The sequence below is a fragment of the Carcharodon carcharias genome, chromosome 7 (assembly GCF_017639515.1).
Source record: "Carcharodon carcharias isolate sCarCar2 chromosome 7, sCarCar2.pri, whole genome shotgun sequence".
In the NCBI taxonomy this organism is placed as follows: domain Eukaryota; kingdom Metazoa; phylum Chordata; class Chondrichthyes; order Lamniformes; family Lamnidae; genus Carcharodon; species Carcharodon carcharias.
The window spans coordinates 182,564,877-182,582,376 of NC_054473.1; the positions used below are offsets into that span (position 1 = coordinate 182,564,877).

Below are 17,500 nucleotides of genomic sequence, written 5' to 3' on the forward strand. Positions count from 1 at the left end.
GTTTGTGAATGTGTGTGTTTGTGTACACTTGTAGAGTTGCACATTCATGTGTGCAAATGCATGTGTATGTCTCTGAGCATGTGCACGTGTGCATGCCTCTATGCATATTTGTGTAAGTGTATGCAAGCATACATGTGCTTACATGCATATGTGTGCACATGCATATGTGACTGTGTATATATATATGTGTGTATGTGGACATTTATGTGAATGTGTGCTTGTGTACATACAAGAATGTGTATGTAGGCTTATGCACACAAGTGCACGTGCGCATGTATGCATGTGTACATCTGCGCGTGTGTGTGTGTGTGCACGTGTATATGTGCATCTATGTGTGTATTTGTGCATGTCTGTTCATGCATAGACTCACGCTAAGGCCATTCAGTAAAGACATAATTTGTCTGTGATTCGCCTGTGGCAAACCAGCTGCTTGGATTCATAGAGAAAACAGCCACTTATACAAGTTGTTGCAGGATGCATAGTGCTTTAGAATCGTAAGGAACCATCATCTTCAGGAGACGAGGGCAGGCGCGAGACATTGACAGAGAAAACTAACAAGAATTTATTTTTCATCCCTGTAAGTTATCTCAACATGAAATGGACTGTACATTATCATTGTTTGAATATCACTTTAATGAGTTTTGTTATATTTCTCTCTATCCCATCTTGAAATGGGTTTTAAATTTTAATTGTGTTTTAACGTTTGATTAGCTGTTTCAACTCAAACTCAAAAATGATTACTTTGAGCATTGCTCTGCTGTATCAGACTGTCAGGCCACTGTGGCATTCTACGTTCTCCTATCATGTGAAGTTATTTGCTGTGCCATGGATAAATCAATTGAATAAACAGATAAATCAAACACTCCCAGGCTAGGTGCAGCACAGATTATATAAAGGGCACATGTCTTTGCATTGAAACAAAGAGAGACTTGCATTTATATAGCACCACTTGCACACCGAGGACATCACAGAGTGGTCTACAGTCAGTGAAGTGCTTTTGTTAGTGGAGTCACACAGGATCTTTAAAGCCTGGAAATAGATCTCCACCTGGTACAACTGAAATCAGTGAACTGTGTGACAGAATTTGGCCACAGCCTAGCATTGCTGAGGGTGACTGGATTTGTAGTCCTTAAATAAAAATAATGAATAACATGGATTGGAATCCTATACCAACAAGGCTAAGTGTTTCGTATGTATCCATGATAACAATGCAATCACTGTACTATTATTTGTACCTCTCCACTGTTCAACTGAGCAAATAATCTCTTCAAACAGTTCTGTGGGCTTCAGCTGTCATGATAGAACCAGCTGTAAACCCTCTTGACATCTTTCCGTCAGTAACTGACTGACTTCTTCACCACACTGTGGACCAACTCAAACCCTGTTAACATCTTCTTACAAATGCACTCATGAAAGGAAGCAGGCTGGGGCCCTGGGATTTCCTACTAATGCAATACTGAATGCTTTGGATTCACTCAACACAAAGAAGGACCAAAAGCGTGCAGAGAAACTGCTCAAAATCTTGAAAGCGATTGGACAAAGGAAAATGGGGTGAGTTAACATAAGAAATATGAGCAGAATTAGGCCATTCGGCCTATCGAGCTTGCTTCGCCATTGAATAAGGTCATGGCCTTAACTCCACTTTCCTGCCTTCCCCCTGTAATCCTTGACTCCTTTGTAAATGAAAAATCTGTCTAACTCAGCCTTGAATATATTCAATAACCTGGCCTCACTGCTTACTGGGGTCATGCAATTTAGCCATAGTCCCAAAGGAATCTCTCTCCATCAGAGAAAAACATTTTGGCTACTTGTAGCTTGAGGGATACCACTCTGCAAGCGTGGGGTAAAGCAAGAGGCTGGGCCTCCATGAACTACGAACTCTAGTATGGAGATTGAATCCACACTGTTGGCATCATTCTGCATCACACTCTAGTCATCTAGCCAGCAGAGCCCAGTGGACATTCCCTGAACTGCCTCCAATGCAAGTGAATTTCTCCTTAAATAAGAAGATCAAAACTTTACACAGTACTCAAGGTGTGATCTCACCAATGCCCTGTACAGCTGTAGCCAAACATATACTCCACCCTCCTTGCAATAAAGGGCAACATTTCATTTGCCTTCCTTGCTGTACCTTCAAGCTGACCTTCTGTGATTCGTTTAAGGGTTTGTTGGATCCTGGTCACCAGTTTGTTGGGACTTATGGATTCTGGCTGCACATAAGTTGTGGGATGGCCGAGTTAGTACAATAGACAGAGTTGATCAGCAGATAGCTCTTAGGTGGAACACATTCTGTTTATTTACAAAGGCACTCAGCAGCTACACTTGTGTGCTTTCAACTCAAACCTTATCTCCATACTTCTGACTATTAACTACAGACTACTGACTACAGAGGTAACCCACGCCACTCCTCTATTAGTTACATAAGATCATGTGATCATCCTTTATAACATTCTTCTTAGAGGTATACCACACTTTACAGAAAACCATAATTACCACATCCCTCCCCCTTTACTCAGGAATACTTCAATTACATTTACAAGTACAATTTTCTCAAAATAGCAAATTATTTAAACAGATAACTAATTTGCAAATTCAGTCTTTCTGGGGTTTCCCTTATGTGTGTAGAACATCTCAGCTCTACAACTTCAGATGCTTTGTCAGTAACCTCCTTTTCTGGAGTTGTCTGAACATTAGGTTCTTCAGCAGGTGCCTGCAAATCTGTTTCCTCAACTCTTGCAGGTACAACAGACACATCTGACACATCTGTACTAGGTTGAGTTCTTTCAAAAGGGAACGTTGACCCAGTCGTGAACATTGGTGGAATCTTGATGATTTATTTCTCTCTTCCTTAGATGATCCACATGTTTCTTTATGACTCGGCCTTCCACCTTCATACGGGAAGATAGAGGTCCAGTCACTATACTCAGTTCACCCAGTAACCACTTTGGTCCTTCTCCAAAGTCCTTTACATATAACATCTCTCCTACAGTAAACTTCTTGTCACGAATATGCCTGTCGTGTTTAATTTCCTGACTCCTTTCCATCTTCCCCCCTAAACTTGGCATTATTAAGCTCAATCTCATCCTGAGATGGCATTTCATCAATAACTCCACAGGTGTGACTCCTGTTGCTGTGTGAGGGGTGGTCCTGTAATGAAAAAGAAAGCGTTCTAGCTTGGTTGCTAAGGAATCTCCAGTTAATTTTTTCATGCCTGACTTGAACATTTGAACTGGTCATTCTTTCGGTCAGTCCATTTGAGGAAGGGTGGTGTGGTAAGTACATGAGTGATACCATTGATGCTAATAAGCCATTGAAACTCAGCAATCATAAATGCTGTACTATTATCAGATACGGTTACTTCTGATAGTCCATTGATGGCAAAGCTTTGACGTAACTTCTCAATTGTAGCAGAAGACGTTGGTGACTTCACCTCATGTATGTCCATCATTTTGAGTGGGCATCAACAATGAACAGAAACATTGTTCCCATGAAAGGTCCCACGTAGTCAATGTGTAACCACACCCATGGTCTACCTGGCCACTCCCAAGGGTGTAACGGAGCTGTTGAAGGTAACTTTTGCAATTGCTGACACTGCACACAATTCTTCACTAAACTCTCTACTTCTCCATCCATCCCAGGCCACTATAGATAGCTGCATCCTTTGGTCTTTATTCGGGATATTCCTGGATATATTTTATGTAGGTCAATCAACAATGCTTTCTTCCCTTTGGGGGAACAATCACTCATGCTCCCCTCAATAAGATACCATCCTGGCTGTTATTTCATGTCTTCTGTTGAAATATGTTTTCATTTCATCAGATACATGCTCTTGTGACCAATCATAAAGAACTTGTTCTCATACTTTGGATAAGACTGGGTCTCAACTTGTCCAGTCTCTGATCTGTCGAGCACATACCGGAGATGAATCCAAGAAACTTAACAGTAAAACAAGTTCTTGAGGAGCTGGAACATCCTCATCATTTTCTTGTAAGGGCAGGAGACTAAGTGCATCAGCGTTTGCAATTTGATTTCCAGGCCTTTGTACTAAGTATACTCGTCCGTTGCCAGGATCAAAGCCCATCATTATATTCTTGCTGAAGCTATGGGTGGTATAGCCTTGTTCTTCCTGAGCAATCCTAGCAATGGTTTGTGGTCTGAAACGGTAGTAAAATGGCGGCTGTGTACAGACTGGTGAAATTTTTTGAAATCAAAGATGATTGACAGGCCTTCATTTTCTATCTGTGAGTATTCCTCTTCCTGTGGTGAGTGTTCTTAATACATACCCTATAGGCCGTACCATGCCATCGTTCATTCGATGGGAGAGCACTGCTCCCACTCCATAGGGAGATGTGTCACATGTCAATGCCAAATCTTTCCTCTGGTCATAAGGTACTAATAGGTTGGAGAAGTGCATCAATTATTTCACCTTTTAGAAAGCTTCTTTCTGTGGTGTCTTCCAAGACCAATGTTGGTTCTTCTTGAGTAGATAATTTTGAGGAGCCAGATCTGTAGACAAATTGGGTAAGAACTGTCCATAATAATTGATTATTCCTAAGTACGATTTAAGGTCAGAGGTGTTCTTTGGTACAGCTGCCTCTCTTATGGCTCTCACTTTTTCCTCAACCGGGTGGAGGCCCTGTCAATCTATCTGGGGACCCAAATAAATTACCTCCCTCGCTTGGAACATGCACTTTTCTTTTTTTAAACACACTCCAGTCTACAAAAAACGCTTTGAGACTTCTTCTAAATTAACCATATGCTCCTTTTCAGTGAGTCCTGTCACCAGAACATTAACTAAATAAACTACAACGTGGGACAGTCCCTGCAGTAAACTTTCCATTGTCCTCTGGAATATTATGGCACAAGCTGAGGAGACACCGAAAGGCAAATGGGTATATTGGTACAAACCTTTGTGTGTATTAATTGTGACAAATTCCCAGGAGGCCTTCTCTAACTTTAATTCTTGATAAACATGGCTTATATCAAGCTTTGTGTAAGCGGTTCAGCCTGTCAGCTTAGCATATAGGTCTTCAATTTTTGATATGGGGTGTCTGTCCAACTTAGCCACTTTATTAACTGTCAATATGAAGTCTCCACAAATTCGAACACTTTGGTCGGGTTTAAGAATGGGGGCCATTGGGGCTGCCCATTCGGAGAACTGCATAGGTTGTATAACGCCCAGTTTCTCTAATTTGTCCAGTTCGGTGTCAACCTTTTCCCACAGAGCAACAGGTACTGGTCTTGCCCTCATGAATCAAGGGTTGCCCCTGGGTCCACATGAATGTTTGCTTGCAGCCTTTGGATCTTCCCAAATTCGTCCTTGAAGACTGAGGCATATTTTTGAAGTAGCTCTGGTCACCCATTTGCCCTCAGCAGGAAAATTTCAGCCCATTCTAACTTAATCTCCTTTAGCCAGTTTCATCCCAGGAGGTTTGGCCCCTCACCTGCTAGGCTAGTTTTACTGATTGGCTTCCGTAATGGACAGTTACTCTGCTTATGCCTTTGACTTGGGCGTCTTCACCCATATAAGTATTTGATTTGGCATCAGTTCCTTCCAAATTTAATTTATATTCAACATAATTTAGATATTTGAAAGTGTGTTCAACAATTACTGTAGTGGAAGCTGCTGTGTCTACTTCCATTCTAATAGGCTTGTCATTTACCTTCACTGTGACATGCCTTGGTTCTGTCTTTCCAACCTTCAAGTTATGCAATGAATAAATATCTGAATCTGTTACTTCAGGCTCTTGTACATTGTAGATCTCACGGGGTTTTTTCTTTGGTTTGAAAGTCTACCTGATTGTTTCCTTGCACTGTTTCATTATGTGTCCATTTCAATGACAATAAAAACATTTGATTGTTTTTAAACTGCCAATTGTTATAAGGTTGTCTGTTTTCACCTCTGATACAATTATTCCTTATTTTCATTGCTAAGTCATTCCTTTTTATCTTTCTGCTAGCGGTAGCTGTTTCCTGCTTCTCAGCAGAGCCTTGCATCTTCATGCCCTTTTTGGCTGGGGCTTCCTGCCCATTGTGGAGGATGGTGCCATATTGCACTCCCTGTATGCGCTTTCCATGGTCAGTGCTATCTCTAGCAACTTCTTAAAATCCAAATTTGTTTCAGACATTAATCTCTTCTGAATTGTGCCCTCATTCACAGTGGATACTAATCGATCGCTAAGCATGTTATTCAAAGACATATGAAACTCGCAATGTTCTGTTAACTGTTTCAAACTTACCACATAACAAGCAACTGGCAACCTTCTTCCACGGGGCTATATTTCTTGAGTTAAATTTGAACCGCTTCATCCTTTTGAAGGCTTTGGCTGGTAATGACCCTTCACGAGGTCCACCAATTCATCAGCGCCTTTTGAATCTGGGGCACTGGGTGCCATCAGACTTTGAATCAAGTCACAGACTTTATTCCCATATGTGGATAAGAGGATTGCTCACCTCATCTCTTCCCCCGAAATGTCGATCGCTTGGAAAAAGGTGAGGCGTTCAATATAATAAGACTAATTGTTCGCGGCTGGATCGAAAAAATCAAAAAGAATTGGACCATTCTGTGAGGGGGTGGCTTCTACGATTAGGGCGAAAATACTATTTACAATTACTGTGTGAGGTACAGCCCAATTTTTGTTTCTCTTGATTTCTTTCGTTAACTTGTTTTATTCTCAAAGCCAGTTTATTGTATCTTCGCTTTATCCTCGCTTTTTCCTTGCTTTTTCCTCAACTTTCCCTTGCGTTTTCCTTGTCACCTGTTTGATGGATCCTAGTCACCAATTTGTTGGGACATATGGGATCCAGGTTGCACACTCATTGTGGGATGGCTGAGTTGGTACAATAGACAGAGTTGATCAGCAGGCACTTCTTAGGTGGGACACATTATGGTTAGTTATAAAGGTACTCAGCAGCTACACTTGTGTGCTTTCAGCTCAAACTTATCTCCATACTTCTGGCCACTTACTACAGACTACTGACTGCAGAGGTAGCACGCGTTGCTTCTCTGTTGGTTACATAAGGTCACGTGATCGTCCCTTAGTACATCCTTCTTAAAGGTATACTACATATTACATAAAACCATAATTACCACAGGGTTCTGAAAGGGGTAACACTGGCTAGCAGGAGTGCGGCATTATCGAACAATACAGTACAGAAGGAGGTCACTTGGTCTGTTGTGGCTGTGACAGTGTTGGCTGTGTCTTAGTATTAAACAAATGAAAGGAAAGCATCAGCCATGAGCTTCAATCTGATGTGCCTCAGCTTAGAGTGCTGCTACCTGGACAAGGACCTTCGAGTGTAAGATTGATACACCCTTCAGATCTCCTGGTCAGAGTCCCAGCTGGATTCATTGAGTTCAGTTTTGGACACAATGAGCAGGCTGGGAATGGAGGCAGGTGATGGTGATGATAGCACTGCCGGAAATATGCCTGTCCTCAGCTCCAGCTCATTTACCAGTTGTGGAATGTGTGTGTGTGTGGGGGGGGGGGGGTGGCAGACAGGGCGACCTGCCCTCAAGTGGGTAATTAAAGGCCTCTGAAGGCCTACTAAAGGCCTGGGATTCCCCAGTCAGCCTCCAGCTAGGCGGTGAGGGCCTCCCAGTACCTGGCAGTCGAGCGCTCCAGGCTGACTTAGAGGCTCTCTTTGCCTGGCTGTGTTCAGCAGCTGCAGGCAGCCCTGTGAGGACAGGTTCCCCTTCCCCACTGCACTGCCCCAGCCCCAACAGCTTCAACAGCCCCCTCCAGGAGATGAACACACCCTCTGGCGAATTTGAGGAAAGTCACGGGCGCATGACTGTTTCCCGCACAGACCCGACTCATGGCCTCCACTTGAGCCTGATAACAGGGTTCAGAGGTTGGCAGTAAAATCCTGCCCCACTCATCAGGAAGGATACATTGGGCCTTGCAGTGGGTGCCGTGCAGGTTCATCAGAATGACAGCAGGGTAAAAGAGGCTAAATTAAATTACGATGACACGTTGCACAGGTGCATTTCCTTGAATATGGAAGATTAAGAGTGATCTAATTAAGGTGTTTACATTGATTAAAGGAATTCATGAGGTAGATGGAAGGAAATTCTTTCCCCTGGTTGGGGGGAGGTGGGGGGAGTGGGGTGGGGTGGGGTGGCTGGGGGTTGGGGCGGGGGCTGGTGCTGGTCCAGAAGAAGGGGCAAAAATCTTAAAATTGGAGCTGGGCCATTCAAAGATGATATCAAGAAACACTTCTACACAGAAAGGATAGCAGCAATCTGGAACTCTCTCCCCTAAAGAGTTGTTGAGGTGGAAATCAATGGAAAATTTCAAATCTGAGGTTGATAGACCTTTGTCAGGCAAGCATGTTAAGGCTTATGGAACAAAGGTGGTGGAATCCAGCATGGGTTTGATGGGCTGATTGTCCTCCTTTCTGTGCCGTAATGACTTGAGGCACTGAATCTAATGGTGGTGGTGAGGGCGATCCCAACAATGGGCGAAAAAGTCAGAAGCAACCCAGCCACAGCCATTTTCAGAAGCCCCAAAGCCACTCAAAGGCCATCGGGCAGTTAACTGTCTGGTACTGGGACTCCAGGCCCTTTAAGAGCGAAGATCCTGCCTCCAAGGGCTGCCAGCCAATCAGAGGCCCAGCATCTCCTTCCTCCCAGCAGCACCGTCGGGACCTGCCAGGACCAGTAGCCACAGAGGAGGCTCTGGAACCCAATGGAGCGGGGTGTGGCTCACTGGGGTCGGTCAGGTAGGACCTTGCAAGGGCTGGCGGCGTTGTGACAGGGGCCTCTGTTGAGGGCAGCTGGCGGGGTCCTTCTGAGGAAGAGACCCTTGTTGTCGTTGGGGTCCTCTAGGGGCCACAGGCTGACTGATCAGGAGGGCCACCCCGCTTGAGCCCACGAGGAGGTCGCTAGCTTTAATTGGGTGGCCTCGCCATGTGGTGCACGTTCCACCAACTCTCTCCCCACCTGCCTGCCCCCCCCACCGCACACCACCCACTCCCCCCACCGCCCCCCCCAAACCCCCAACTCCACCATCACAGGTAGAATACTTCTATAAGGCAGCCCTTAATTGGCCACACCAGGCACTGGGGAGGTGATGGCGTAGTGGTATCGACACTAGACTAGTATTGCAGAGACCCAGGGTAATGCTCTGGGGACCCGGGTTTGAATACAGCCACAGCAGTTGGTAGAATTTGAATTCAATAAAACAAAATTCTGGAATTAAAAGTCTAATGATGACCACGAAACCATTGCCGATTGTCATTAAAAACCCAACTGCTTCACTAATGCCCTTTAGGGAAGGAAATCTTCTGCCCTTATCTGGCCTACATGTGATTCCAGACCCACAGCAAGGTGGTTGACATTTAAAATGCCTCTGAACAAGGGCAGTTAGGGATGGGTAATAAACCACATCCCCTGGATGAATATATATTAAAAAAAATTGGCTTCTGGGCTGGAAGGTTGTCCTTGACCTTCCTGGCCCTGACTAAATCACCGGGAATCGGGAAAGTAACAGGTGCTCCATCCCCCACTTTCGTTCCTGACTCTACGGCTCTCAGCCTCCGAGGGATGGATTAAACTTCCGCCCACAAACCTACAATACAGGTCAGCCATGATCTGACTGAATGGTAGAATACGCTCAAAGGCTGAGTCGCCCACTTCCGTTCCTATGTTCCTAACTGCAGTCAGGTCTCACTCACTGGCCAAACGGGTAAATACATGCTGTTTTACAGATTGGAGTCGATCTTCCATTTGATCCTACTCTGTGGTGGGTTTGTCTGTCCTAAACTGGGCCATGAGATGAGGCAGCACGATATGTTTCCCTGAGTACGCAGTTTTGCAATAGGGTAATTTAGCCTCGGGGCTTATTGTAATGTATCATTAACCAAGTAGTCATGAGTTCAAATCCTGGTATGGCCACAAAAGCTACCAGACTGTTTTAAAAACCCAATCTGGTTTATTAATATCCTTCAGAGAAAGGAACCTGTTGCCTTACTTTGTCTGGTCCATATGAGGTCTCATTCATATGCCATGTGGTTGCCTCAACAATACCAAATAGTCCACCTTTCAAAACCACTTACAAAGATGTTAGATGATGAGGCTATCTATAGTATCGCCCACGGTCAAATAATCTGGTGATGTTCAATGTCAAGATTCAGGTTTTTTTTTATTTATGGGAATTGGGTATCACCGGTCGGACCAGCATTTATTGTCCATCCCTATGTGCCCCTAAGGAGGTGGTGGTGAGCTGCCTTCTTGACTATAACTTTACTCAATGTAGTTGCTGCTGGACATTCCAGCAGACAGTTAGGGCACACTCCCTGTGTCCGGGACAACCATTTGTGCAAGAAGTGACATCATCTGCAGCATCTTGGGCTTTGGGTTTCGGAACTTGAGCAGTAGCTGGTATCACTGCGATGCATCTGTAATGTTGAGAGCTTTGAGGGTAACACATGTGTAGATGTGGTCACCCCGCAGCTTAAGAGAATGCTGAGAGAACAAGAATGGGAGACCACCAGTCAAATAGAAACAGGCAGGTAGAGCAGGAGTCCCCTGGGTGCATCCCACTTTCCAACCAGTATTCAGTTCTGAATACCAATGACAGTGACCATGCATCCACAGCCACAGGCAAGTTCATCACACACAAATAGCTCACTTGTACAGTGGGGGGTGGTGGTGGTTAAGGAAGACAGAAAGGACAATAGGGATTACTCCCAGTACCACACACAAGTGAGTATAAAAATAGGAGGATAAAGCAGATGAATGAGTGGCTGGAAAGACAATACCGGAGGGATATTGGGACTGATTCTGGAGGAAATGCGATCTATAAAGGACCAGACAGTTGCACTGCAATAACGCTGGGACTGAGTTCCTTGAGGGGAATTTTGCTAGTGGTATTGGGGAGGGTTTAAACTAACTTGACAGAGGCATGAGAAACAGAAGGAAATATCAGAGAGGGATACCAATATGTACGGAATACTGGGAGAGATAGATAGCAATAGAGTAGGGAATAGTAAGTTATTGGGGGGGGTGGGGGTGTCAGAGTAAGGGAGAAAACACAATCTAAATCAGGATTAATATGCATGTATGTGAAAGCACAGAGTGTGGTTAATAAGATTACTGAGTTACAAACAGTGACAGACATGTGGAACTATGATGTTGTGGCTATAACAGAGTCCTGGCTCAAAGAATGACAGGACTGGGTGTTAGATATATCTGGATACAAAGTGTTCAGGAAAGATAGGAAAGGAGAAAAGGGGGGGCAGCGGTGGTGGTATTGATTAAGGAGACCATTGCAGTGCAGGAGAAAGAGGATGTTCTGGGGGAATCAAGGACATAATCTATTTAGCTAGAGCTATGGAACAATCAAGGTATAATTACATTGTTCAGTGTAGCCTATAGACCACCAACTAGTATTAAGGATGTAGAGGAACAAATTTGCAAGGAAATTATAGACAGGTGCAAGAATTATAAAGCAGAATGTCTCCCCTCGGCAGATGTAGTGAGCCATTTAACTCTCCATTCGGTTCACCGGGTGGAAGGGGGCCATAAAATCCTGGCTGGACAGTAGTCAAAATGGGGGACTTCAATTACCTGAATATAGGCTGGGATAGTAGTAGTGTAAAGGACAGTGAGGAGCAAAACTTCCTGGAGTGTGGTCAGGAAAATTTTCTACAGCAGTATGTTTTCATTCCAATGAGAGGAGAGGAGATGGGTAAAGTAGATTACGTGTCAGTAGAAGGTCATTTAGGGAACAGTGATCATTGTATCATAAGGTTTAGGTTGGCTATGGAAAAAGACAATGAACAATCTAGAGTGAAAATAATTAACTGGGGGAAAGCAAACTTCAATGAGGTAAAAATGGATCTGGACAGAATAAATTGGCTTCAAAGGTTGGCAGGAGAAATGGTAGCTGAACAATGGGCTACCTTCAAAGAAGAGAGTCCAGGTACAGTCAAGGTATATTCTCTCAAATGGGAAAGATAGGGGAAAGAAATCCAGAGCTCTCTGGATGTCAAAAGAGATAGAAATAATTTGAAAAAGAAAGTATTATTATGACAGATGTCAGGTGGATAATACAATGGGGAATCAGGCTGAATATACAAGGTTCAGAGGGGAAGTGAGAAAGCAAATTAGAGGAGCAAAGGGACAGTATGAAGATAGACTGGCAGCTGACATAAAAGGGAATCCCAAAGTCATATATAGGTATATAATTAGTAAAAGGAGTGGGAGGGCTGATTAAGGACCAAAAAGGAGATTTATGCTTGGAGGCAGGGGGCATAGCTGAGCTGTTAAATTAATATTTTATATCATATTTTACACCAAGGAAGAAGGTGCTGCTCAGGCCACCGTGAGAGAGGAAATAATTAATACATTAGAACGATTTAAAATTGATAAAGAGGCAGTATTATATAAGCTGTCTATACTTAAAACTCACCAGGACTGGATGATATGCATCCAAGTATCCTGGGGGAAGTGAGAGTGGAAACTGTGGAGGTACTAGCTATAATTTCCCAGTCTTCCTAAGACTCAGGGACCATGCTAAAGGACTGGAGAATTGCAAATTTTACACCCTTATTCAAAAAAGGGTATAAAGATAAGTCCAGTAACTACAGGGCAGTCAGCTTAACTTCGGTGGTGGGGAGCCTTCTGAAAACAATAATTTGGGACAAAATTAATAGTCACATGGACAAACATGAGTTAATTAAAGAAAGCAAACATGGATTCATTAGGGAAAATTGTGTACAACTAACTTTCTGGAGTTTTTTGAAGTAACAGGCAGGGTTGATGAGGTCAATGCTGTTGATGTAGTGTACATGGACTTCCAAAAGGCATTTGATACAATGCCACACAGTAGACCTGTGAACAAAGTTATAGTTCATGGAATAAAAGGGACAGTAGCAACATGGATACAAAGTTTGTTGAATGACAGGAAACAGAGAGTAGTGGTTAATGATTGTTTTTTGACTGGAAGAAGATTTGTTGTGCAGTTCCCCAGGGATCAGTGTTGGGACCTTTACCCTCCGTGATGTATATAAAAGAGCAAGGAGGTTATGTTGAACTTGTGTAAGACACTTGTCTGGCCTCATCTGGAGTATTGCGTCCAGTTCTGGGTACCACACTTTAGGAAAGTTGTGAAGGCATTGAAGAGAATATTTTCTTATTTATTTGTTCACGGGATGTCTAGACCAGAATTTATTGCCCATCCCTAATTGCCCTTGAGGTGGTGGTGGTGAGCTGCCTTCTTGAACTGCTGCAGCCCATGTGGTGTAGGACACCCACAGTGCTGTTAGGAAGGGAGTTCCAGGACTTTGACCCAGTGACAGTGAAAGAACGGCGATATAGTTCCAAGTCAGGATGGTTAGTGACTTTCAGGTGATGATGTTCCCATGTATCACCTGCCTTTTTTCCTCCTAGAGATAGAGGTTGTGGGTTTGGAAGCTGCTGTCGAAGGAGCCTTGGTGAGTTGCTGCAGTGCATCTTGTAGATAGTTCACACTGCTGCCACTGTGCGTCAGTAGTAGAGGGATTGGATGTTGAAGGTGGTGGATGGGTTGACAATCAAGTAAACTGCTTTGTCCTGGATGGTGTCAAGCTTCTTGATGGATTTGCACTGATCCAGGTAAGTGGAGAGTATTACATCACACTCCTGACTTGTATCTTGTAGATGGTTGAAAGGCTTTGGGAAGTCAAGAGGTGTGTTACTCTCCACAGAATCCCCAGCCTTTGACCTGCCGTTGGGGCCACAGTATTTATATAGTTGATCCAGTTCAGTTTCTGGTCAATCTCCCAGGATTTCTGCTAGCCCACCAGGATGTTGATAGTAGTGGATACAGCGATGGTAATGCCATTGAATTTCAAGGAGAGATGGTTAGGTTCTCTCTAGTTGGAGATGGTCATTGCCTGGCACTTGTGTGGCACAAATGTTATGCACAGGGCGAAGAAAGGATTCACAAAAATAGTTTCATGGACGAGTGACTTCAGTTATGAGGATAGAATGGAGAAATTGGAAAAAAAAACCCCAAAAAATGCTGAAAAAACTCATCAGGTCTGACAGCATCTGTGGCGAGAAAGACAGAGTTAATGTTTCGAGTCTGTATGACTCTTCGTCAGAATGGCGAAATTAGGACTGTTTCCTTGGGGAAGAGAAGGTTGAGGGGAAATTTGATAGAGGTATTCAAAATCATGAAGGGTTTGGACAGAGCAGAGAGGGAGAAATTATTCCTACTCGTGAAAGAATCAAGAACGAGAGAGCGCGCCGTGAGAAAAAATATTTTCATTCAGCGAATGGTTAAAGTCTGGAATGCACTGGCCTGGGATTGTTGAGGAGGCAGGTTCAATCAAGGCATTTTCAGATCATTACCTGAAAAGGAAGAATGTGCAGGGCTATGGGGACAAGGTGGGAAAGTGGCACTAGGTTATTCGCTCATTCAGAGAACTGGTGCAGACAAGATGGGCCAAATGGCCTCCTTCTGCACTGTAACAATTCTGTGAACTTGCTGTGGACCTGGAGTCAGTGGGTAAGTATTGGCAGATTTCCATCTCTTGAGGACATTTGTGAACTAATTGGAAATTAATGGAAATCTGGTAGTTGCATGGTCACCTTTCCTGATACTAGCTTTTTATCCCAGATTATATTTAATTTAATCCAAATTCATCAGCTATAATGGTGAGATAGGAAATCAAATTTCCAGTTCAATGGCCCAGCCTTCAAGATGACTCATTCAGTAACATAGGCACAATGTTCCCATATCCTGCCCACTTTGCCCACACCTCCATACCGTTCGTCCCCACCGAAGGTAACTGATACATGAAACCACCCCAGCAAGAGGTCAATTTCCTCATTGAACAGCCTGCTAATGATCACTCTCCATATTCACGCACGGTAAGGGAGAGTGGCAGGGACTTGATGGAATTTACGCCCTCAGCAGAGGGTTAAAGACCTACAGGCAGAAGAAAGAAGATTATAAATAGAATGAAAGAAAATTAGAACATGAACTCCATACCTAACAGGGCTAACAACAATATCAGGGTCACGAGCCATTATTTGTCCAATGACAGAGCCAACGACTACACTCTCCCTCACTTCCAGGAAGTAGGCAGGTGATGAGAACACCGGCGGCTCATCAGCATCCTCCACTGTGATCTTCACAGCTGCAGTGTCTTTGAAGGGTCCCTTGCTGATGAAGCGAGGATCAATATGTGCATTACCTGCTTCCACTTTCAGGGTATAGGATCTCTTGGTTTCAAAGTCCAGGGGCTGTTGAAAGTGACAGAGATGAATGGTTTTCACTAATGACTTCAAACAGCAAGAGAACAAATGAAGTTAACGCTGATGGATGGAATTTATGTGGGATTAGTACATCTACAGCAAGTTCACCAGAGCTGTCCTAGCCAATGAGCATTAGTCCTCTACAATAATCACTGCTGACTGTTTATTAAGCATATTTTGTTCGGAGTGTGGAATTTCTTTCAGTGCTGTTAATTCTTTCCAGCATTGAAACACTCAAGGTCTTTTTGCTTTTTCCACTCGTTCACTCATTCAGACAAATGCATTAAAAATTTAACAGTCATTACACAGATGGGGAGCCGGTCGGACTATTCCTTCATTATTAAAGATGTTCACAAGATGAGAGCTCCTTTCTCTCACAGCTGCTCTTCCAAGTGCTACATGGTCAAGGCAAGCCAGGGATCAAGTCTGGATGTGATGGTGAGGGTGTCACTGGTGGAGGGATCAATGTAAGCCCTGCACTGCTGCAACATTTGCTCTCATTGAAGGTTCCATGTTTCACAAGCTTCCAGCATTTCCCCTTATGGGCAAAGCACCTCTTTGTCCTCCTGTCCTGATAGGAAGAACAGGTAACATTGCCAAAGGGGGCAGACTGGGAGAATTTACTGAGTGACAACGTGAGGGAGCTGGATTAACATCAATAAAGCTACATTCAAGAGAAGGAGGAGCTGGCTAGAATGGGTTAAGTGTTCCTGGTAGTGCACAATGCTGTTGTGGTGCAATACATGGGAAGAACATTGCGTGATAAAATTCAGTCGTAATTGTGATCCATGTAAGGATTTAAGAAGTTAATAATTGCTCGAGTAGAGCGTACAGCCCATGGGTTTGCTCTGCTATTCAATAAGCTCATTGCTGATTTTGGACATCAACTACATATTCCCCATTCTATCCCTGTACTCTTGATTCCCTTGATGGTCAAAATCTATCTCAGTCTTTAATGTACTCAACAACTGAACATCCACAGTTCGATGGGGGTAGAGAATTCCAAAAGATTCACAACCAGCTGAGAAAAGAAATTTATCCTCCCCTCAGTTCTAAATGGCCGACCCCCTTATTCTGGGATAGGGCCCCCTAGTTTTAGATTCTCCAACTCACATGTTTCAGTGCATTCACCTCTCAGGTTTCTGAACTCCAGAGGCTATAGACTCTTTTCTACTCGATGTGCTGAATGCATGTCATCACTTTGGGCAGGACAACAGGAATTTATCACGCAATGTTCTTCCCACGCATTGCACCACAACATCAGTGTACACTATTAGGCACAAGTAGCGTCTTCTAGCCAGCCCCTCCTTCTCTTGAACGTAGCTTTATTGATGTTAATCCAGCTCCCTCACATTATCACTTAGTAAATCCTCTCAGTCTGCCCCCTTTGGAAATGTTATCTATACTTCCTATCAGAACAGAAGGATGAAGAGGTGCTTTGCCTGTAAGGGGGAATACTGGAAGCTTGTGAAGCCTGCAACCTTTAACGAGGGCAAGGAAGTGGCATGGCAGCCTACCAGTCTTTCTAACCATTACTCCTATCTATTGGTTGGCATTGCACCATCGTGTGGCACATGGGCACTGATTGAAAAAATTACAAAGCCCAGTTGGTTGACTATCCATAGAGATACAAGTGGGCTGACTTTTAACTAGAGGTGTGGTGTTGAGGTGGAATGAGTCTCCCATCAACCTCTTGTAAATGTTGTGAGGCCTGAGCCTGTTCGAAGCTTGGGCCTCATTTTGGCAGGGCTGCCAAGGTCTGGGCACCAAATTGGTCCCTATTTCAGCTTCACCATCTGTGGAAAGACAAAAGGGCCCTCCAAGACTTCCCTGAAATCTTGAGCAATTAAAACCTTTAAGACATTGCAGCAAGAAAACCCAGCAGGAAAAGAAATATGCATTTTCCCCTCATTTTTTAAAGACTTCTGTTCATTAGTTAGAAAAATACTGGAACTAAGGATTAAAACTGTTTGGATGGGGCAGTTGGAGTTGAGAGGTCATGCGATCAAACCTCAAGGAATACATGTGACCAAAGTTGACAAATCCTAGCGGTAGAAGTTTTATTTGTGGACTTGGAGGAGCTTTCCTACTCCTTCTAGCCCTACAAATTAAACATTTCCTTGGCTGTTTTCTGAAAGGCTTCCTGAAGTCCCTTTAAGGACATTGGTGAGGCCTCTCAACCCTTGGTACAAATGGGCACAGAGTACAAGGACATTCTGTCTATTTGTCATTCAAACTTGGAACCACATT

General features: G+C 43.8%; 1 protein-coding gene across 2 annotated transcripts in view; it reads right to left on the bottom strand.

Moving 5' to 3' along the window:
* Positions 1 to 17,500, bottom strand: part of cdh8 (cadherin 8) — a 270,165-nt gene that overhangs the window by 42,786 nt on the left and 209,879 nt on the right. For both annotated transcript variants that reach the window (XM_041192408.1, XM_041192407.1), the window contains exon 7: positions 14,985 to 15,238. In XM_041192408.1, the coding sequence (XP_041048342.1) occupies positions 14,985 to 15,238 (254 nt within the window). The remainder of the gene's footprint in view (positions 1 to 14,984; positions 15,239 to 17,500) is intronic.